The sequence below is a fragment of the Neopsephotus bourkii genome, unplaced genomic scaffold (assembly GCF_033783945.1).
Source record: "Neopsephotus bourkii isolate Nb327-2 ecotype Australia unplaced genomic scaffold, CSIRO-AGI_Nbou_v1 NB_213, whole genome shotgun sequence".
NCBI classification, from domain to species: domain Eukaryota; kingdom Metazoa; phylum Chordata; class Aves; order Psittaciformes; family Psittacidae; genus Neopsephotus; species Neopsephotus bourkii.
The window spans coordinates 114616-138421 of record NW_026900725.1 but is presented as its reverse complement, the minus strand read 5'-3'; the positions used below and the strand labels follow the sequence as shown (position 1 = coordinate 138421).

The following is a 23806-nucleotide window of genomic DNA, read 5'->3' as shown; positions in this document are numbered from 1 at the left end:
CAACACAGAAATAGTAATTTTATGCAGCTGCCTTTAATGGTAGTTTTTACCCAAGCCATGATCAGAATTTTCCTTATTTTCAAACAACATGGATGTATGCAGGTATGCACATATTCCGTAAGAGACTTAACCTTATTTAAACAGTGTGGCTCACCCAAAGAGTTCTTGATCATTTACAATACATAGTCATAGAAAAGCTATGAAGATACTACTGCATACCGGGAAGGCGCACAGATGGTCCACTGTAATATTTTTAACTTTTAAAAATTAAATTTGTAGCACAACCAGCACAGAGTTTTCTCTCCACTTACACACAAAATCCTTTCATATTTCTGCCATGCTGCTACATACAGAAATGGCTGTTAAAGACTTAGAGGATTACTGGTTTTGCTGTTAGACAACGAGACCTCTAGTGGTTTGGAATAAAATAACTGCTTGAGTCAGCCTTGAAGTAAGACATCAAGAAAATGCGTTCTATGATCAAATGATAACAATACATGAACAGAATAAAAAATAAATTATGTCTAAATCAGGCACAGAATTTCTGTCAGTAATCCTTGATGAGTTTCCACTACATTTTAATGCAACTATTTGCGAATTAGTTTTAAAAACAAGCAGGCATTAAAAATATCATAGAATTCTTTAGAAGAGTTAAAACTTTTAAAAACATACATTTCTGAGTAAAAAGTTATGGAGGAACATCATACACAACAGCATCACTGCTTGCCTGAAAATACAGAGCAGGCTTCTAGGCACTGAAGAGTGGAAATATTTGGAAGTATTGTGTCAGACAATGGCAGCAGATATGTTCTTAAAACAATTTCTACTCATATTTCCTAAAAGAAGCCTAGGAAAAAAAAAAACAACAAAAAAAACCCAACAAACCAAAACAAGCAAACAAACAAAAATTAAAAACCACCACCACAACAAAAGTTCTGTGCACCCACACCACAAAAAACTTGATGCTTTGATAAATAAATAATCAGGAGGAATTTTTTTTGTTCTTCTTGGTGGTGGTGGTAATGGATTTTAATGTTTTTTCTTCATTTCCCATTTGACTGACTGGTAGCTTACAGTCATATGGCTTTCTGCTCCCAAGACAAAAAAGTGAATGAAAGATTCTCTCTAAAGCAAAACTAAATGTCAGTCTGTTGAAGAAGCCCCTAGGGACAGATACAAAGGGAACATGCAACAGTCTACTAAAATACACTGACGTTTCCATGGATCACTATAATTTTGGAAGCAGTTTTAATATTCTTCAAAATAAATGCAAAATTGAAGCTGTTGTATCATTATGTAAAACACAACTGATGCCCCAGATAAACATCACCTTTGCAATGAAAAGAATCGTTTTCTATATGAAGAACTGTTAGTCTGATACATATTCTTCAACCAAAGATCAGCAATCAGAATACTCAAGGGAACAACTCTCTCACAGTTCTTACTATTAAATTGTTACTACTACCATTATCAATGTCAGCATTATTAATAGTATTATTATTGTTATTAATACTGTTTATCTTATCATAAAGATACAGCTTGGAGTCGAGCACTTCAAATAGCATTTATTAGTAGTTGCAAACCTTTATAGCAACGAATCAGAAGAAGAACGTTTCAGTAATTTTAACTAATTGATACAACTAAATGGTGAGATATATTTGTAATATAAGAAAATTACCTAGGAGAAATGTACTCAGCAAAAAGAATTTTCTCAAATAATTGACAATTGTGAAAAAAAAAAAAAATTTGTTCTACACCCCCCCAAAAAAAAACACACACACAAAAACAAACAAACAAACAAACAAAAACATAACAACCAACACCCCCCCACCAACAGTGTTAAATTCTTCCCATTTTGGACACTGACTCAGGAAAATCTAAAGGGATACAACAAGCTTCCAGTCTTTGCACATCTGAGTAAGACACATACATAAGGGCACTTTAAAATAGGGACATTTTTCTCACAATTGATCTCCCTTGGGTAACAGAATTCACATCTGAATCAGCAGCACACTGACCCTATACACCTACACTAGTACCTAAGAGCAGCTCTTGAAAAACATGTTATACCATTAAGAATCAAGTACATGTCTTAAGGTATTTCTAATACTTCATCATTAATATTAAACATTTTCATCAAACAGAATCACTAGGTTTTTTAAATTAACACAGATACTCACTCGGTAGGTAATATTTTACTGAAACAGAAAGCAACTATATGGTTTATTTCATAATTTGAATAGTAGAAAGGGAGTAGTATTTCTCAGTACTACAGTTGTAAGCACAGAAATGTGTATACAGATAGAAGCCTTTGTGATTTGCACTTTTCTATGTTACTTTAATGAAGTATACCACCTGATTATACACCTTTTAAGATGTGAAATTATATCTTCATCCACAAAAATATCTTCTCAATCTAAACATCAGTTGTTATACTACAGTGTTAAAATATTTAAAGACATTAAGCTCAAAACAGCTGGCACTCAGTACTGGATTTTGTTAATTAAATGTGATTTTCACTGTATCTGAAATCTACTTCAGTTAAAATTCTTCTGAACTACTAAACTGAAGAATAGCAGTACTTCATTAGGCTAAATTTTTGTCCTTTCTTTACGTAATCATTTCATGAAAAAAGAAGCACTTAATTTACATTACAACTGCACAGCATATATAAACTTTTTATACACCTGTGGGACAGCGTGTGTGAGAATAACAGTCAAGAGAAATCATGAAAAGTTATCTCCTTTGTAAAGAGATAATGGATTTTTACAAAACATATAACAAATACACAAATTAGCAGAGCGAGACAAGTATTAGGATGGTAACCTTCTTTATACACTACCTAAGTCCCAATCTAAAAAAACATACTCTAAAAATGATCTAGTCAAGCTATTTTTCACTGATATTTTTTACCTTCCTAACCGCTTATAATGATTAAAGCTTTCTTCATGGTACAGTTGCAATGATGTATTTATTGAAGTAGACATTTTAAATAATTTAGATTCTTCTTACCAGCTTACCTTCAACTGCACTTAACAGACTACTTGACCCACTATATTCCACTCTTCATGTAATACTGTAAATAAATCAAGTTCAAACTGTAAAAAATGTGTTTTGATACACAACTTTTTGAAGCTGCTGCAACTGGAACTGCTTCCTGTGGACTATCTATAGAAGTGCTTGATCGGTACTGTTAGGAGGAGAGGATTTAATAAACCCTAGTAGCAGTAACTGCTCTTTGCTATAGAATCAGGCAGTGATATATTTTCTCACTGACCTTCTGGCAACTTGTAGGCAGTGTTGCAGAAATCTTTTGATACCAGTTAGCCATCCATGCAAGCTTCAATAAAGCAAGCCATCCTTTGGCAAGCCATAGAGAGTACACTCACTTTTCCCTGACACATCCAGTTACACACAACAAAAATACAAATTCAAACACCACTCTCCGGGGTTCTTTTTATACATATTCTAAGATGTTTGGGGTAAATAACAGAATAAAATATTTCTCATAAATTCATTATTCGTATTCATAGTCCAGTATTTAAATATTGCATTACAAAACACCTGGTTTTAACTTTATTCCTATTTATTCCTATTTCCAATTTATATCACACTTATACATAATGCTACCTACACAGTCCTACAAAAAAGACTCAATTTATATTATGTAGAACTGATTCCACCAGCATCACATGCTATTGAAAAATGTGGCTGTTTTCTTCCCATTCCTTTGAAACCCAGCAACAGAAACGGTGTGACAGGACCCCATCCTTTTTTAAAAATATTCCACCTCCCAGCCCTCCTTTCTCTTTATGTTATCTGCCTGTTACGCCTTTTTGATTATACTTTCTTCCTTTATGCGATCCAGAAACCACTGAATTAAATATGAGTAAGGCGTGCAGATGAGAAAACTGATGAAATTCAAAATGGAAGCTAGGCATTGGTCTGTGATCCAAGGAACTTGCCAGAGAGAGGTAAAGATGAGAGCAGAAAGATACTACAATATACAGTGAGAAAAGGGGCTTTACAGGTAATTTTACAGGTTGTCATGAACTCTAAATCCAAGTTGTCATTCTGAGTAACAAGATTAACACACAGGAAAGCACTGTCATTTGCAAAGTTTCGACACCTATCCACTAATTTTAAGGGCAAAGGAGGGGAAAGGCAGGATTATTGTAATACATGCTACCAGGCTTGATGCTGTGTGAACTATCTTTGCCAACAAAGCTCACCCCTTCTGAGTGCAAAGAAAATAGTTACAAGGATATCTCTGTGAGACAACTGGTTAAGGTTCATTGCTGGTTTGGGGGTTGTTTGCAGATTTGGAGGGGTTGGGTTTTCCTTGGGTTGTGGAGATTTTTCATTGGTTGTTTTTTCGGATTTGTTTTGGTTTTTAACATGTCTTGAAAATAATTTCTCACGTTTCCATAACTATACCGCCCTTCTGTGTCCTGTTAGCATAAATCTTTTACTGGTATCTTTCCTGGTACTTCTCTTACTTCTTTGAAGATTTAATCACTAGCTATTAACTTTCTTCTCTTCAGTCTGATTTTACTCTGCATTTCTAGCCCAAATTTTACTCTTCTTTCACTCACAGAATCATAGAATAATTAGGGTTGACCTTAAGATCATCAAGTTCCAACCCCCCTGCCATGGGCAGGTACACCTCACACTAAACCATGCCACCCAAGGCTCTGTCTGACCTGACCTTGAACACTGCCAGGGATGGAGCATTCACGGCTTCCCTGGGCAACGCATTCCAGTGCCTCACCACCCTAACAGGAAAGAATTTCTTCCTAATATCCAATCTAAACTTCACCTGTTTTAAGTTTTAACCAGTTACCCCTTGTCCTATCACTACAGTCCCTAGTGAAGAGTCCCTCCCCAGCATCCCTACAGGCCCCCTTCAGATACTGGAAGGCTGCTATGAGGTCTCCATGCAGCCTTCTCTTCTCCAGGCTGAACAGCCCCAACTTTCTCAGCCTGTCTTCATACAGGAGGTGCTCCAGTCCCCTGATCATCCTTGTGGCCCTCTGCGGGACTTGTTCCAACAGTTCCATGTCCTTTTTAGGTTGAGGACACCAGAACTGCACACAATATTCCAAGTGAGGTCTCACGAGAAACTCATGTTCATTTCTCCGCCCATCCTTGATACCTATACAGAGAAACCCTTTGTCTGGAGTCTTCGACTCTCTGCTGTGTGTCAACTACCCTTGCTCCATGCTTGTCTTAGCTCTGTACCATTCCCTTTCCCAGTACCTTTGGTCTGCACTTCTTCATATCCAGAAAATGAAGGCTTCTGTCCCTTAAACTGTCTTTTAATTTCTGTTTTCTGAAATGGAAGGATTCTGACCCTGTGAAGTTACAATTTATTCTAAAGAAATTAATCTCTGTCTGCAGCAGATCAGAATTAACCAATTCTAAAATATCTCCTACAAGTACTCTTTGCAGTAATACATATATATATACATCTCATTATAAACAGTAAGTTGTAGTTGTGTAATACCTAAAACAGGCCCATAATTATGTCACGCCTCACCTTGATTACACGAAGTCCACATTCACTATCATGGATTTACTTACAGAAAGTTTGGTACTATCAAGTGTAAAAAAGGAATTCACAAAAGAGCCAAGTTTAGCAATTTCTAAAAATTACATACATCCTTATTTCATTTATTATGGGAAAGAGATACTTGTAATATATTATAGGTAGGAAATCAGTGTAACAGGAAACCTAGTAAGGAAATACTCCATCTCTATTCCAAATCTACTCAAAAGAAAATCAATAGGTTATCAATTTTTAAGATTGTACTCCTACACACCAGGTGGGAAAAAAACCTCAAATTAGAACATATTGCAGATTAATGGAAGCTCTGGAAAGAGACATAAACCTGGTGTATATAGATGGGATGAGGAATAACAACTTTTCCTATTACTGTGGAGCTTTGTTTATTGGCTAAAATAAACTGTTACTTCCACAGGATGGATTATTTAAGACCATTTTCTGGCACAATTAAGGTACCAATGTATCACTACTAATGTTATTCCAGCAACTCAAATTGTTGCCAAGATTTCAGAATTCTTTTTTTTAAACTCAGGTTCACATTTGATAATAATTGAAAATTCATGATAACATAACCAGATGAGTATAGAAACACTTTTTTTCCACAAGTCTTATTTTCCAGAGCACCAAACCTAGCTGCCACTATTAAAAATCAGTTGCATTTACATGTGATAATGCTCACAGACAGATCACATTAAAAACTAAATACTATTAAAAACCAAATACTATTAAAAACCATCCATAGCGTTAGATCTGATGAGCATTCCTCACTGTTGCTTCTGAAGCACAGCACAGCAAATGGAGTATTGACTTGCCCTTACATTAACAAAATGATTAATCACTTTTTAAAGTTCGGAAAATATTTTTTCTAAACATTCTGAAGATGTTCTAAAATGTCATGACACATTTTTCTCAAGTTTCACCTTTCAGCATCTAGAACATTGCATTAAGGGTTGTTAAAACCAGCAAATTAATGTTATCAATGGTAAATCACAGTACATAATGGCTTCTGCCTGGGGAAAGAGAAATTCCAATTAGAAGGAAAAGCTATGGTCAAGTCTCATGTAAAGCATGTGCAAAGCACCACCATATTCATTAAGTTTTTCTTGATGCATAGGAGAAATTCTTGCAAAGGCTCGGCTCAGTTTTTTTAAGACTTAGATGTCCAAATTTCATCACTTCGGTACATGTACATCTTGCAGACTCTGAAAATGCACAAATAGGACTCAGTGGGCTGAATCAAACACCGCTTTTCTTATAAATTAATAACCTCACCACTCTATTTGTTAAATGTGATTCTTAACTAAAAATTCACAGAGCATAAGAACTACAAAAGTTAACAACTAAGACATTTATTCTAGATTGTCAATCTACTGAATCATATTTTGGCCAACATGACTTCAATAGACAGAGTTTATGTCTTCCAAAGATGCTCCATTCGTATTCTTGCTCAGCAAAGCAGAACAATGTTTAGAAAATCTATATACCTTCCAACAGGGGATGAAAAAATCTGTACTTCTATGCACCTTCATGCCAGGAATTTTAGAATGCTTTGCAAATACTAATGTTTGTTCCTGATAACAGAGAAAAAAACAGACCACAGAAAGGCTTGTTTGTGAAGGAAGGTCATATGAGAAGCCACAGTCAGAACTGAGACTAGAATATATCTGATTTCCAGTTCCCTGCTCCAGATGTTAAGACTTTATTTCTAAACTAAACAAAGGGAAAGAGAATAACTTTCCCAGTTCTTAAAATTACTTATCTTTTTTTTTTTTTTTAAAAAGACTCTCCAACTAATTTAATTCTTTTAATGGGGGGATATAAAAGAGGGCAGAAAAATATCAATAAAAAATGATATAGCCATACCATGTATTTTAAAAGAGAATAAAACCCTAGAGATTTCAATTAATCTACATTTACTTATTTATATATCTTGCCCTTTTCAAGTAAAGATAGAAAGAAACTGCAGCTATGCAACTTTCTTTCACTATTTAAATCCAAATTAAGTAAGCAAGGGTGCATTGTGATATTAAAAAAATAAAGTCAATTTAAGAAAAAACAATAATCTCCAGCCCCCCCAAAAAAATTTAAAAAAAAAAGAAAGAAAAAGCACTCAATTAGAACAATCTTCAAAAGGAAGATTTTCTGTCGGCGTTAAGCAAAACAAGCAGCCAAGAGTAATCCTGTGTTGCCACATTAAGAAGATAGGCTTTGTAACACAGGTTGTCCAAGTTTGGGAAGGTAGGAGAGAATGAGAAAGTAGGAGAAAATGGCAGTAAGACAGAAACTGCAGCATCCTCTATGGCTTTTTCCTCTAATAAATAAAACCTGTACAGAAAATACATCAAAAGTTTTCCTGTTCAGACACTGACATGCTTGCTATAAGCCATCTTGCAGGCCTACGAACCAAACATCTCAAATGTTCCTACCAGGGTTCAGAAGTGGCAACTTGAGCATGAAAACAGTAACAACACTAAAAGAATGAAATCAATTCACAACCCAGCTCTTACAGGTAATATCTTGGAACACTGGGCTTAACTACAAAAGTTACTCAAATACATAACTTGCAAAAATATGAATCAAAAGAATGGAACCAGGGCATTATGTATTTCTGCTGCTGCGAAGAAAGAGTAGCTGAGCCAAAGGAAAATTCATTGCATGAAGCATGCATTCAAAGGATTCAAAGGATGAAACAACCTCTAGACATTTTTTGGAAGAAATTGAATATATTTCTGTTGTCTAAAGTTCTCATACAAAAAAAACAGACTTTCTGATGCGAAGAAAAGTCCCTTCTAGCAAGCACTGGGTTATCAACAAATACATCACTGTCACTGAAGATCCTAGAGAAACATCTGCCAATAGTCATGGAAAATTGAACCCATTCCTAGAAAATATGAGTTTCCAGCTAACAAATATGATAGACAAACAGAAAGGGTCAGTGTAAACAGAGATTGTATTCAATTTAAACTCCTAACGAAAAGAAAAAAAATGACAGACCGTTCAAAGCAACAGAATTTCCTTCCACTCAAGTGAAGAGAGAAATGAAGGAACAACGATGTTGACAACACAAGCCTTTCAGGCTCATGTTTTTTAAAAGAATGATAATCAAATGAAAGACTTGACAGAAGATGATGACCAGCATTCCTCTTACCTCAGATAATTTACCATGCCCTACAGTTGAAAATATAGACATTACTTCACTTTTCACTGAAGTGGTTAGATTGCTGCAGTGACCATGGTTCCTATGCTAAAACCTACAGATACAAAGCATGAACTTCACGAGAAAAGAACTAACAATTCTGTTCTAGTGGTGGTCAAGCTTTTCAGAGAGCAATAAAAAAAACCAACCAAACAACACACTAACTCTGCAGCTATATATGCAACTATACAAGATACATATATATATAGATAGATATAGATATATAACTGTATGTTCATCGCCCCATAAAAGAGAATGGGAGTTAGAGAAAACTAAATATCACCAAGTGTTACAACAGGTGAGTATGAAACTGCTATACAGTGTGAAGCGTGCACGCTTATTATTATATAAGAAATTGAAAACGAGCATTACTTGTCCCAGACTAGTTTAATAAAATATATTGAACCGAAGACATAACAGGATTTCTCTCAATCCATTAGCTCTTTGCCTCACAAAAGCCTAGTGTAACTAATATCTCCAAGTATCAGCATTAGTTGGAATAAAAGCATTCACTTGCCATTAACCTGTTAAGAAGTAGGCTAGATGGTTAACTTATTGACACAAAAAGTGCCTGGTAGCATCAAAAATTGCACAGAAAATTAAAAAAAAAAAAAAAAAAACCAACCAAAAAACAAACACTTCTGAAAAAAAAATATTTTTGTAATTTTATTCTGAGATGTTACCTTTTGCTGCATTAGACAGGACTGTGCCTTGATGCTCAGGAAACACAGAATAAAAAAACCAATATTGCAGAGTATTGCCATCATGTACTGAACACTAAAAGAACTTCAGAACCAAAAGCTGTACAGCTATTTGAAAGAACAAACCGCTACATACATTCATGGTCTTTCTCCCACACTCATACATCCACAAGATCCTCCAGCCATCCTCTAAAGCTGGGAAGGCAGAATGAGCAGACATCTGTATGTTTGCAAAGCACAAAAGGTATCATTAGTTTCTTGACGAGGTTACTGCACTATAGACCTGTTTATACCAACTTATATCATAAATACCACAACTCCTTGGCATCAAGAGGTTGTTAAAAAGTGTGTTCAAAACAGTTTTGTCTTTATCAACAAGTTGTCATGGGTGATTCTTGACATGCCAAGTGTGCTCAAGACCTCTTTACTACGGTTTTAATATTTTTAGATCTGCATACAATTAAACGTGTGCTAATCGGCAAACTTTTAAAACACTTTCCTGGCATATGGGTAGGGCAAAAGGCTGCGGAAGTGAACACAAAAGGCTTACAAACTTCTCTGCCAAGGCTTATGATGCAGTGAGAAGATCTTGCCAAAAATGCTTCCAAATGCTGATCATTTGTAGCAAGTAGATTCAAAAAGCATCACACTGTTAAGACCATGACTTTTCTCTTATAAAACAGTATGCTTAGTTTAGTTCTTTTTTTGCATTAAACAGAACACAATAAAGAATATGTGTCATTTTATCATTACTTATTTGGGGGGGCTGTAAAAGATAAAAAGCATAATTTAAGATCTATATGTCTTCTTTCAATAATTACTTTCTAAAGTAATCAGAACTGCTATCAGGCAATTGTTAATTACGTTTTGACAAAAGATCAGCATTCTGCTTGTGAAAGTGACAATATGACATGCTGCTTACTGAATTTTTCTGTCAAATAAATAGGAGATATTTTCCCACAACGCTGTAGGGACATAAAAAAATTCTGTAATCTTAAAATCTAATAAAAGTAACAATGCTCCTATAGGCAAAACACAAACGTGCTTAGCTTCCTGTGGACTGGGCCCAAAATTTAGGATAAATAGTTTACTAAGAGTAGCTGTTTGATGTTTTCCAGACAATGAGGTAATCAGATTTACCACCCCATAATCAGCTCATCTAGGGTATTAAATATGAATATTTTAAATTATTTGGGTGAGCATAAAAACTTTAATACTACATTAGGGTTAGGGTTTAAAAGTTAAAAGTTAAAAAAAAGGTTAAAACTGCACTTGAAATTTAAGGACGTTAAAGTCATAGAAATACCTTGTTTGCACTTCCTGCAAAAGAACACTGTGTTACATGCTATTCGCTCCGAGAACCTTTTACTGGAGGTTTGTACTTGGCAAAGAGAATTGATAAGACCAAACAAACGGTCTTGTATGATATCCCAGCTGCTTTTTAATCTCTGAAAAGTCTATTAATCAGACAGAACATGTCCAAAGAATAAAAGTGATTTCTGTATCAACTCTATATTAACTTTCAACAGTTCCATACATTTTTATGAAATGTTATATCCCCACCTGCAGCTAGCCTGAAATCTATCAAAAAAGAGCTGGTATCAGTTCCATAGGCTGGCTGACAGTGAAGACCAGCCTAAGATAATTCAACCTCATTTAAGCCAATATTTCTCGTTAAAAAAAAAAAAAAAAAAAAAAAAAAGCCCAAATCTCTATGTCTCATACAGCAACACCAAGAAAAGAAGCTATAAACATAGATCTGTCAAAGGAAATCACTATATGCAGTTCTTTTACTTATGCCTTGAAAAACATTATTGTGATCTATTAACTGCCATGAAGAAAACCTACATAAATTTGCTCTACATTCATAAACATGTTTTTTAAAAAAAAAACAAAAGCTAAGTTTGAACAGCAGTAGCTTTCCATAGAGAAATGCAAAAGCCATTTTTCCCAGCTGCTTGACACAGCAAATTGAAGTGGTAAAGCTAGATTTCAAAGGAGATAAAAAGATCAATATGAAATAGCATTGACTGTTGTAATTTTACATCAAATACATTTTTTGTATAAACTAAGTATTGCAATACTGAAATACTGTGATCAACTCATGCCCTACTTCATCCTTAGAACACTTACACTAAAAAAATAAAGTTTTCTCTTTATGTAATTAGAGAACTACTTCAATGTAGTAACCAACTTAAAGAAGGAGTTTCAGAATTTGTTACACGTTTCCATAATTTTTAATAGATCCTTTTCCTTGCTTGCTGCATATTTAAAAAACTACCAATATTTCAGTTAAAGAAAACAATAGCTTACATTCTGTAGCAGTTCTTATTAAAGAATCCCAACTCGATGAACAGAATTGAATTCAGTTTCAATGCAGTATCTAAAGTTTTAAGTATTTCCATTCCAGTTTGAAAAACTGATGATGGAGGTGAAAAGCTCCATTGTGATGCCTGAAACAGAAGAGCTACCATCTTACTGTTCTGTCCTGTGCATTCAAAAATAAAGTGATGCTTCCTTTATGATGCTTCCTTGCAGAGCTTCGTGAGTTTGGGTTTTGATTTGCAGGAGATTTCTCTCCAGGTTGATATCTAGCATTCTAACAAGACCACCCTTCATATTGCCCTCAAAGAATCCATTCTCATTAGATTCAGGCAAAAGCTGTAATTAAGTTCTAGTGCAAACATGCTTTTTTTCCCAGAAGACTGGTGTTAAATTACATATCTTGATGGCAAGACCAAGAGAAGATATTAAACTATACAGAGAATAGAACATAATACACAAACATATTCAGTGAAGGATGGAAATGACCACAGGATTTTTATTTTTCTGCTACTTTTTCCTTAGTGTTAAACACATGCAAGTGCTTGAAGTCCAAATTCAAGATAATAGTACTTAAAAGTTTTGTGTTCAGCATGGGTCTCTGAATACTCAGTGAGGTTATTTTTTATTTATATTGCATGTGATAAGACCAAATTAGATCATTAAACTTTTACATTCCATGGAGGAATGATAATGGCTTTCTGATGATGTCAGAATAGTTAGTATAAAACTTTTGCATTTACTTTTCCAGTGTGATCAGCATCTTATTTTATTGTGCAGATGTCACTCTACCAAATTATTACCAGATTGTTCCATCTTTTAAGTAGATAATTCTATGCCATATGTTTGTGTAGGAATTAAGATTCCTGCACTGGAACATACCATATTGCACTCTCTCACTAAAATACAGTTAAAGAATTAATGCTTAATAGCAGTGAACACTAGACCTGCTGCTGGGAAGGATGTGACACAAAACGGCAGCATTATAATCATAGAATCATAGAATAGTTAGGGTTGGAAAGGACCTTAAGATCATCTACTTCCAACTCCCCTGCCATGGGCAGGGGCACCTCGCTCTAAACTATATTACCCAAGGCCTCATCCAACCTGGCCTTGAACACTGCCAGGGATGGAGCATTCACAACCTCCCTGGACAACCCATTCCAGTGCCTCACTACCCTCATGGGAAAGAATTTCCTCCTTATATCCTATCTAAACTTCCCCTGTTTAAGTTTTAACCCATTACCCCTTGTCCTATCACTACAGTCCCTAATGAAGAGTCCCTCCCCAGCATCCCTATAGGCCCCCTTCAGATACTGGAAGGCTGCTAGGAGGTCTCCACTCAGTCTTCTCCAGGCTGAACAGCCCCAACTTTCTCAGCCTATCTTCATATGGGAGGTACCCCAGTCCCCTGATCATTCTCATGGTCCTCCTCTGGACTTGTTCCAACAGTTCCATGTCCTTTTTAGGTTGAGGACACCAGAACTGCACAAAATACTCCAGGTGAGGTCTCATGAGAGCAGAGCAGAGTAGAGGGGCAGGATCACCTCCTTGGACCTGCTGGTCACGCTCCTTTTGATGCAGCCCAGGATACGGTTGGCTTTCTGGGCTGTGGGTGCACACTGAAGACAGCTTAAGTTTCTCAAGTGGAATGAAATAAATCACCTAACAAAAGGCCTGCAATTACCACAGGAATATCCACAACTAACCTCTTTTGCTAGGTACTTACCAAATATGGTTGCTAGCATGAGGGTTATATAGCTTCTAATGTTTATGTCTCTCAGGCTAACCATACAGAAAATGCAAAAAATAAAAAATAAATAAATTTAAAAAACAGCTTTTAAGCAGATTGAAATTTTGTTACTTCTTCATTTCTGGGGACTGTAACAAGCAGTCCAGTTTAAAGGAAGTAAAACCAAGTGGTTGGTAATAACAAAATGAAAGCAAAATGTCTATTTCTATTGCACAAGAAGCAATATGTTTGGGGTTTTGGGGGTTTTTTTCCCCTTTCTTGTCCTCCTGCTCTGGAACTCATCAAACAGAAGTTACTGATACTACTTACAATTGCATTTCTTCTATTCAGTAACATCCTGCAGGGTTCTCACAGTTATTGTCTAAGTAGACCAAAGGTCTTGGTGGTACTTTATCTAAGCGCTGCCAGCAGCCATTCCTGCTACTTTTACCCTGGAGAGTTATCTTCTTAAACCACTCAACAAGTGAAAAAAAATAGAAAAGTTTGATCCTGTGGTGGGTAGCACGTGCTCATCAAAAGCTGTGTCACAGCACTCTTCTACTTCTCCAATGTCCCTTAGGACTAAGAGATGTTTTTCTCCACATCAGAGATGATATGAACACTAGGAGTGAGACAGCACTGCACAGAGAAAAATACAGTAAAAAGCCTCTCTCACCCACAGTCAGGTAAAGGACTATAGTTTAAGCATTCAAAATCAGCAGTGATCAATTTCTTCATCTAACACAATATAATAATAATTTTAAAACAGTCATGCTGTCAAACAGCAAAATATTACCAATAAGGCACTACCACCACTCCACACCTTCTTAGACTCAGATTTAATTCACAGCTTTAATACTTGTGCTTAAGGTTTCCTACACTTCCAGCTTTGTCTGCAATCCTGTTACTCAAAAAATTTCATTTGCTCAAGTAGCATTTCCAGGTTTCTGGGAAATAAAAGTTTCTCCAAACTTGGAAAGGTGGCAACTATTTTATATTTGAATAAAATAAGAAACAGAGAGTGGATCTGTAGTAATTATGAGCAAAGGAATCTGCCTCAGATTTTTCTGCTTTACTTAACAGGACTCTGACTCATCCTGAAAGTTCACAATTCTCACAGCCACCAGAGGAGACAATGCTTAGATCTGTAACAGGACTAAAACTATGCCCTACAACAAGTCAGCCTGCCTGAAAGTCTTTGTTTCAGAAACTGTGACCAGTAATTAACACAGCTTTTCACAGCTCTTAGACACAAAGGTTTTAATCTTCAAGGAACAGAAAACTCTGAATGAAAAATGTTTAAACAATCAGATCATGCATGTAGTCTCAATCCCTATATCTGCCTGGTTTTCTCCAAATAATCCTCAAACATGTTCCAGACAATAATGCTTTTTTTAACCATTTTAATTGTCTGAATTAACCCCTCCAGGCCATTACAAGCAAATACATCATTATAAGCTAGGCTTGGAAGTAATGCCTTCTGCATTAAAAATATGTACATTGTTTCTTACCCTGACAACTGGGAGATTTAGTTATTTAGACATAACAATAGCCTCATAGTAGCTTCTGTAACATACTTGCTATTGAATTACAATATTGTGTATGCAGCACATTTCCAACACAGTCATACAGAAATCTCCTCCTGGATGTATGAACATGTCTCATACACTGGTACTACGCTGCTCTGCATGTTTTACAGGTCTTGATTCAAACACAGACTAAAGCCTCTCGTACTTCCAAACCATACGGCTGTCTCAAAGTACTTCTCATTCAAAAAGCACAGCAAGATATAGGTGTAGAACATATGGGGGACTTCAGGATTAGGAAAAGGAGTAATGAGTTCAAACTAAAACAGGGGAAGTTCAGTTTATAAGGAAGGATATCAGGATATCAGAATATACAAGGATATAAGGAGAAAGTAAGGGTGTAAGGGTGGTGAGGCACCAGAACAGGTTGCCCAGAGAAGTGCTAAATGTTCTACCCCTGGCAGTGTCCAAGGCCAGGTTGGACAGAGCCTTGGGCAACATGGTCTAGTGTGAGTCATCTCGGCCCATGGCAGGAAATAGATGATCTTAGGGTCCTTTCCATCCCTAACTATTTTAATGATTCTATGATATAAAGCACCACCATTAACCAGGTGACACACGTTATGAAAGTTACCAGTACAGGTGATGGGAAGACCTTAACATTTACCTTGTTTCCGGTCTGGAATGTTTTTTGAACTTTACAGCATGCTTTTCAACACCACCGGTTAGTTTCTGTAATTTTAATGTAAAATAGTAAATCCTCCACAGAGGAACTAATTGACTCCACAGATCTTTGATGGCAATTTGGAAATCTCAGCAAGATCAGAAGAAAAACAAAACAAACCAGGGAGTAAAAATGATGTGTTCTGTCAGGACAGTTCTAGTTTACACATGTTGACTGTTACCAGATTAAAATGATGACAATGCACTCCAATATGCTAGAACCAATATACTTTTTTTAACTTCAGCTACAGTACCACACTACTTTAATCCAGGGTAATATTTATAGAAGAAAATCACAGAATTCAGGTAACTTGCACCAGGAGGTTCAACACTACTGAGAATCACTGTGGATCAGACAAGTTATCTATGGTACAGAAAAGCTTGAGACTATGTAATCTGTACTGAAACATGACATAAAAGGGAAATTGCAATTCAGTCACACTCAATTCAGCTTTTTTTTTTTTTCTTTACAGTAGCTCAGAAACAATTACAAAAAAAAAAAAAAAAAAAAAAAGTTACCAGCCCACAGCCAAATTCCCATTGCAGATATTTTTGGAAGACTGATTAAAAAGCACTGACCAAAGACATTTGTACTTCATTCCCCCTTTCAATGGTCAAACTTAACATAAAGTTGGTTATAAACTTCCAGGTAATATTTTCTGTTTCAGGCAATCATCAGTGCTTATCAGGCCATTTACTGGGCCATCACCCAAAGGAAACTAAACACACAGAAATGACAAACTAGCTTCCTGCTTAGGAATGGTGGATCACAGGAGGGTGAGAGACAGTGGGCATTTACTGAAACACAGGAGCTGCAAACTGGAGCTAAGGAGAAATCTTTTCCTCAGGAGGACAGCCTGGCAGTGGAGCCAGGGCCCTGAATAACTTCTGTGATTCTATGAAACATAAAAAGTAGTTGACAACTTCATCTACAAATCTTTGCATGTCAGGCTTCTATCAATGCTTCAAAACAATAAACATACTCTAAGAAAGATAATTTCCACAAGGTTTAAATCTTCCACATCAGTGATTATGCATAGTGAATTTTGAAACTCTTCAGTTGTGGCAGGCATTTAATTTTTAAAATGCTACTAGTTAGCAACAGAGGACAACAAGATTGGCTCTATTCAGAGGCAAAATCCAACGAGTGCTTAAGAAATGCATAACCTTAAAGAGCTGCATATTCTTCTGGGAGGGAGAGGTGGGAAATACTTTTCCCACACCACTCACAAAATGTCAGATCACAAAAAATGTTAAAAAATAAAAAACAACAACAAACAAACATGCAAAACAAGTCAGCTCAGCAGGCCTAGTTAAAACACTTAGACTTCTATTTGACCTCTCAGCAACAGGACTGAGACTTCTGAGATAATTAAAAACCTGTCAGTGCTGAACAGAAGGAAATTTCAACTGTTTAAATGTAACTGCTTAAAAACGCATTTGAGTGAAGCTACAGTTAACTAGAGTGCAGAGACGTATTTTCTTCTATATAGACTTCTATTGCATATGAAAAATGAAGACATGAAAATATTAGTGCAATTATGATTTGCTCATATTTTTAATGACTATTTAGTCTTATACTCTATATTCAAATTAGATCTTTAGTCACACACTGTACGCAGGATGCTTTTTGATAAAATAGTTTTCTTTGATGTATTTAAGCTTTCTTATTCCTTGCTAGACTTCATGATTACTTAAGAGCTATGTAGCCTCTTAGCTCTTAAAAACAAATGGATTTTTTTTTAAGAAAAAAAAAAGATTGTCTGAAGAAAAGAGCCATCATTAATAGCATCCACATTCAGATAAAAAAAATCCATGAAGGGGTGAATAATTCAGTGATTCATTATGTGCAACTTCTGATAGGGCTATATGCCTGCTCTCATGGACATCTGAACAAATCGTGTCAGCCAGTGACTGCTTGTATGGCATACTGTACTTCTGAGTTACTGTGAGGCCTCAGCAACAAGGCAGCAGCATGTTGTCAGGGACAGCATAGCAGATGCTCTTTTTACAGACTGCCCAGACACAAATACACTAGTCTGTGAACAGAAAGAAACAATTTAAGGTAAGAATGTAACTGCAGCGGAGAGAAAAACAATGGTAAAAAGAAGCCAGCAAAAAGACACAGTAGAAAGCTACTGCTTACCTCTCTGCAATATGCTGGGTTAAAGAGGTCCCAAGATAGCCCAGCTACCAGTAGAGAGGTTGCAGAGACCTCCAGGCAACTTGCAATCCTCTCCAACAGCCCAACTAACCTCAGCAAATTTATTCGTGCATAGGACTTTTATCGTCATGACAGAACTGAAGCAGCATCATCTTAACTGCAGCTACAGACACATACTGAGAACAACAGGGATGTTTCGAATGTATCCTGCAGCCCTGCAAGGATGACACAAGGCCCAACTGCAAAGGGTTGAATCAAAAGTTTGCTTTAAGTGCAAATGAGAACAAGGGCTGCAATCTGTATGTGTCTAAACAAATAAATAAATAAAAATAAAAATAATAAAGGCCGACCTTTGTACATAGCACTTATTTCTGGCTCCAGCATCACAAAATTTGATGAATGAGTTTCTTGGAAATAAACAACTATCATAAACCAGACTTCTCACACCTAACAATTCACTGTATCTTTCTAAAAAGCATGGGGTCTGAATATGAGCATCCCTTATGTACAGTAAGAGATATTTTGCATGGAAATCCCAGACTCTGTTAAACAACATTTAGCAGCAAAATATACAGAAAAAAGTAGATTTAATTTTATTTTTTTCTGTGGCACAGTGACCTCAATAACAGGAACTTTATGTACAGCATTCATGAATCTTTGTCAGCGTACAGTGATTTTGACAGGCAAACCAAACAGACTTGGAGAACAGATTACTAATTAGAAATTACTGTTTTACTGTTTTTCCCCCTTAAAACTGAATCTGAAAACACCTCACCTGGAAATAATTCACAAAAGGTGCTGCCCAGGACTGCAGCATGAAGTTAATTAATACCAAAACACCATTTGCATAAAAAAGATTTTTTTATAATATAAACCAGAAACCTTTGGGTTATTATATACGAAAAATAAGGTACAATGGCAACTTATGTTAACAGAACTGTAGTAACCTTCATGCACAAGCACAGGTTGAAAAGGAAAAAGGGGGAGGGTGACACTAGCTAGAAATGAGCTCAGCTATACAGTTGCCAGAAAACAAATTCTCAGACATGTTAAAATTACAGAAACACAGTGTCACTTAAATAAGTACACATGTGCTTGCACAGGCTACGGTTAACTTCACTTTGCAGTTTGATGTGTGCTACAAGCCAATGTTGTGAATGTGAAATTTAATGCACTCTAAACCTCAAACCCTGCTAAAGACCAAGTCAATCCATAAAGCAACCCTGTTTTTCCCACAGAGTCTGCTACACCTTAATAATCAGCAATGGTATCCAGAGAATTGCAGTTATACTGGATTTGTCCCTCTGGACAGAACGGCATATCTCAAAATCCAAGCATAATAAGATACAAAGCCAAAAGCAGCATAGCTATAATATTTTTCAATGTAAATGTGACTCAGGCATTTAAGAGAAGACAGATTGCAAAATGAAATATAGCACAGGGATTAGCAAAGCCACTATAATTCAAATACAAGTGAATTCTTCAAAGGTTCAAGCTTATCTGAGTCTCCACAGCACCACAGTACAGCAAGAGTCCAAATCACAGACAGGTGGTTTTTAAAGCATTACAGCAACTAGATATATACCACTAAATGGTATGTATTGCCAGTCAGGTGAGGTCCCTGGTGACTGAAAAAAGAGCAATATCACACCCATTTTTAAAAAAGGTAGAAAGAAAGACTCTGGGAACTACCTACCTGCCTGGGAAGATCACTGAAGAGCTCCTCCTATGATCTATGCACATGGAGGACAAGGAGGTCATTTAAGACAGGCTGCATGGCTTCACCAAAAGTAAGTCCTGCCTGACCAACCTAGTGGCCTTCTATGACGGGGTTACTGTATCAGTAGGCAAGGGAAGAGCTAATGGTATCATTTACCTGGACTCCTATAAGGCCTTCAATACAGTCCTCCGCATAGCTTTCTCTCTAAAAGTGAGAGAGATGGATTTGATGCATGGCCAGTTTGGTGGATGAGGAATTGGCTCTATGGTCAATGGCTCAGTGTCTGGATGGCCACCAGTGACAGGTGGCATCTCTCAGGGGTTTGTACTAGGACCAGTGCTGTCTAATATCTTCATCAATGAGATAGTGGGATTGAGCGAGCAGTCAACAAGTTTGCAGATGACACAAGCTGAGTAGTGCTGTTGACACTCTCAAGGGTTGGGATGCCATCTAGAGTGACTTGGACAGGCTTGAGAAGTGGGCTCATGCAAACATCATTAGGTTTAACAGGGACAAGTGCAGGATCCTATACCTGGGTCGCTGCAGCCCCTGGTATCAATACCAGCTGAGAGATGAAGGGATTGAGGGATTGAGGCCTGGAGAGAAGGACGAGGGTACTGGTGGGTGTAGGACTAGACATGACAGAGCAGTGTGCGCTTGCAGTCCAGAAAGTCAAGTGTAGCCTGGACTGCATCCAAACGTGCGTGGCTGCAGGTCAAGGAAGGTGATTCTGCCCCTCTATTCTGCTCTGGCAAGACCCCTCCTGGAGGGCTTTGTCTGCCTCTGGAGTCCTCAGTACAGGCAAGACATGGACCCAGAGAAGGGCCACAGAAATGACCAGAGGGCTGAAGGCACCTCTCTTAAGAAGAAAGGCTGAGAGAGTTGGGGTTGCTCAGCCTTAAGAAAAGACTCTGAGGAGACCTTACAGGAAAGATGGGGAGAGACTTTTTAGCAGGGCCTGTTGGGATAGGATGGGGGATGATAGTTTCAAACTAAAAGAGGGAAGATTCAGGATGAATGTGAGGAAGAAATTCTTTACAATGAGGATGGTAAAACACTGGAACAGGGTGCCCAGAGAACAGCAAAAACTTTCTAAGGTGCCGTTGACCACTTTATCCTGCAAAAGCAGAGTACAGTTTTGAGGGTTTGTTTCAAAAACACACTGCTGTATTGCTAATATGACACATATAAATAGTATGATATACTACACATACTGAAGACAAAGCATGCCATGCAGAAATCTGTGTCATTGGTAAAAGAGGTAGTAAAGTCTGTACACAGCTGACTCAAGGCAAAAGGATTTATCCTAAATAAATCTCAGTTTTAATCCATATGTTCTCTGATGTGGTTAAATTAATATTGCTAGGAAATTTGGTCATCCTGCACTGTACTTTTAACACTGTTATTGTTCCCTTATTAAATGCTTTGGCCCTTTGTTGTTATCCCTTGTCTGGTTATTTGGATTCCTTCTTTTAAATTTGTAAAATATCTACATCTTAAATGGACTTCACTTTCTTAATTCTTGGCAGTCAATCTAAGTGGGCTCCAATTCTGGTTTTCCGCAACTACAATCACTTACACATCCTAAAAAGCTACAATATCAAGGTTAGTTTGCTTTTTGTTTCCGTAAAATGAGTAGTTTTCTGATGATCATTACATTTCTGATAATTCATTTCCTCTCCCAAGAGATGGCATGTTATTCGACAAAGCTTTTATGGTTTCTCACTTTAAAGAGCACTTTTAAAAGACTACTGTCTTTTTCTTAAACATAATAGTAAACTTGTTCAACAGAACTCAGCTCATACCTTTTTTGAGGGGCACTGACTCACTTGACTCCTCAATTGTCTAATCCTCCAATTAAGCACTGTTGACAAGAGCATTGCCAAAAGCTATGAAAGAAGCCATATCGAACACTCCTTGACAACCATGACATAGGCCACAGAAGGATTATCACTGGGCTCCCAAGAGCTATGCAGAAAACTCAGGCTATTTTTACACCAACATTTTATTAAATATTATTATTACCTACCAGCCTATAATGATCAGAAGATGAAGTGATGTAAGCAATGACAAAGGCAAATTTGCATTGTATGAACTTTGCTCATAGCAGGTTTAAAAACCAAAAATGTGAAGTTGCCAAAAGCTTTCAGCACCTTACATATGCTGCAGCTCTCACTCCTCCTGCCAGCTGTACAGCTGAATCAGTGATTACACTGGTTGGAAATTTTAGAGTAAACACACTAGCACAGAAAAGACTCCAAAGGGAAAATACAAAATGAGCTTTTGGCAGAATCATGAGATAAATAAAAAAAGAAAACACAGTGGGCTGGATGTGCCATAAAGAGCAGTAATAGTTTTGTAGTCATACCTACAAAGAAACTCCTGAATGCATGAGAGAGGGTACCATGCTCCTAAGCAATTATGTGCCAGGCAGCTTTCACACATGTGTTCTCAAAGCATTAAAAAGAAAGAAAAAGTGCTAAAGTCATTATCCTCCCTTTCCTAAAAGTCTGAGCTAAAGAATATCAGGCACATGCAGTTACTATTCATCCTAATTGTCACTGCTGTAAGACGGACGAGCAGAAAAACAGACTTGCTGCCTAGTATTGGAAAAAAAAAATAATTTGACTAATAATCTTTGCCTAACAGTAATTCACCTAATAAAATGTGTGCAGCAAGTGGGTAACCTTTCAGCACCTACCAACCATACGCTTCAGTAAGCCTCCTGAACAACACTGGGAAATTATATCATTTTATTCATTGCAATTCATAAATGGAAAGTTTCACTCAGTTTAGTCCAGATGAGCAAGTGTCAGTTCAAACACATTTCTGTACATTTGGCCATGACAAACAGAAACAGATGGGAATCCACTTTGTACCTACCATGTAAAAAAAAAAAAAAAAAAATAAAAGAATACCCAAAACAAAAAAAACCCAAGATAACATATGTAGATTTCTTAAAACACAGTAAAGACAGTTTTAAAGCTTTTAATCAATGCTGACGTTTGCTGTGCACCAGCAAATTTCAAGAATTAGGGTTAGAAAATGTGCTATAACAGATTATCTTCACATACCAATTTGTTTGGTCTTTCTACAACAATGAAAGCCAAGCTGGATTCTCAGCAAGTGTTCAGCAGTCTTAGAGACCACAGAAGTCTGAATATGGAGGAAAGAACATGAATACGTTGGAAGGTAACACTAACACCTGAAAAAAGGCTTCAGCAAGTATATCAGAGGTAACACAGGTAATAGAGAAAACCAAGAATGGTTTATGTCAGTACATAAGATGTGAAAAAAAGCCTTGCTATAAAAACACTAAAATCTTGTAGTTTCTGAGAAGTGTCCTAAAAGATACTCAGATATCTACCTGTGACAATCCTGCAAAAATGTTTCTTGATGACAAGCTAATATTTCTTGAATCTTCCATAATAACAAAAGAAAACATTTTCAGGCATATGTGTTTCATGACATGTCACAAAGGAATCATAAAAGTCATGGAACAACAATCCTTAGACTAAATGTAAATTCCTGTGCTTAGTATAGTCACTCTAAGTTACGTTTGAAGCCAGTGGCAAATTTGCCAATATAGTCAGTGGAGTTTAACATACAATTCATACCTTGCTTAAACCTTGTTAAAGTCAATCCAGCTACATTACAGCATTAGCCATTCAAAATAATAAGCCCAAAAACAACTATAAGAAAAATAGAAGGAGAAAACAAATGAAATTTGATTGAGGAAACTAATGTGAAACACAGATTTAAAAAAAGAAGAGAAGAATGAGAAATCTGAGGAAGTTTCACAAGCAGAATCTTATATATGCTTTAGTCATATGAGGACAAAGAATGAACAAAACTATAAAAGCAAAGCACAGAAGAAGAAAAAGATGGTAAGCTTGCCTTGTAGAACCATTGTCAAACTGCAGGAGGAAACAAGAACTTGTAGCAACAGCATTTTCTGTTAAAATTCAGTTCCTGATTATCTCTTCAACTCCATGCAGCAATGTCCTGTATTATTTAAACGAGGAAGATACCAATATGAATCTATTTATAGCCAAAGGATAGAATTTAAATTTTAGAACAATGGAGGGGTAACTATGGCAAATACTCCTCTTGGTATTGAAAGGAAATGATTACATTAATCCATTGATAAGGCAAG

General features: G+C 36.6%; 1 protein-coding gene across 3 annotated transcripts in view; it reads right to left on the bottom strand.

Annotated features, from left to right (window-relative positions):
* LOC133207446 (lysine-specific demethylase 4C-like) overlaps nucleotides 1-23806 on the bottom strand; it is a 139916-nt gene that overhangs the window by 55821 nt on the left and 60289 nt on the right. The window contains exon 1 of one of the 3 annotated variants that reach the window (XM_061344366.1): nucleotides 3278-3461. The exons of the other annotated variants lie outside the window; for them this stretch is intronic. Within the exon in view, the coding sequence (XP_061200350.1) occupies nucleotides 3278-3331 (54 nt within the window). The 5' untranslated portion in view covers nucleotides 3332-3461. Of the gene's footprint in view, nucleotides 1-3277; nucleotides 3462-23806 lie in introns of those variants that run through there. 3 annotated transcript variants of the gene reach the window in all.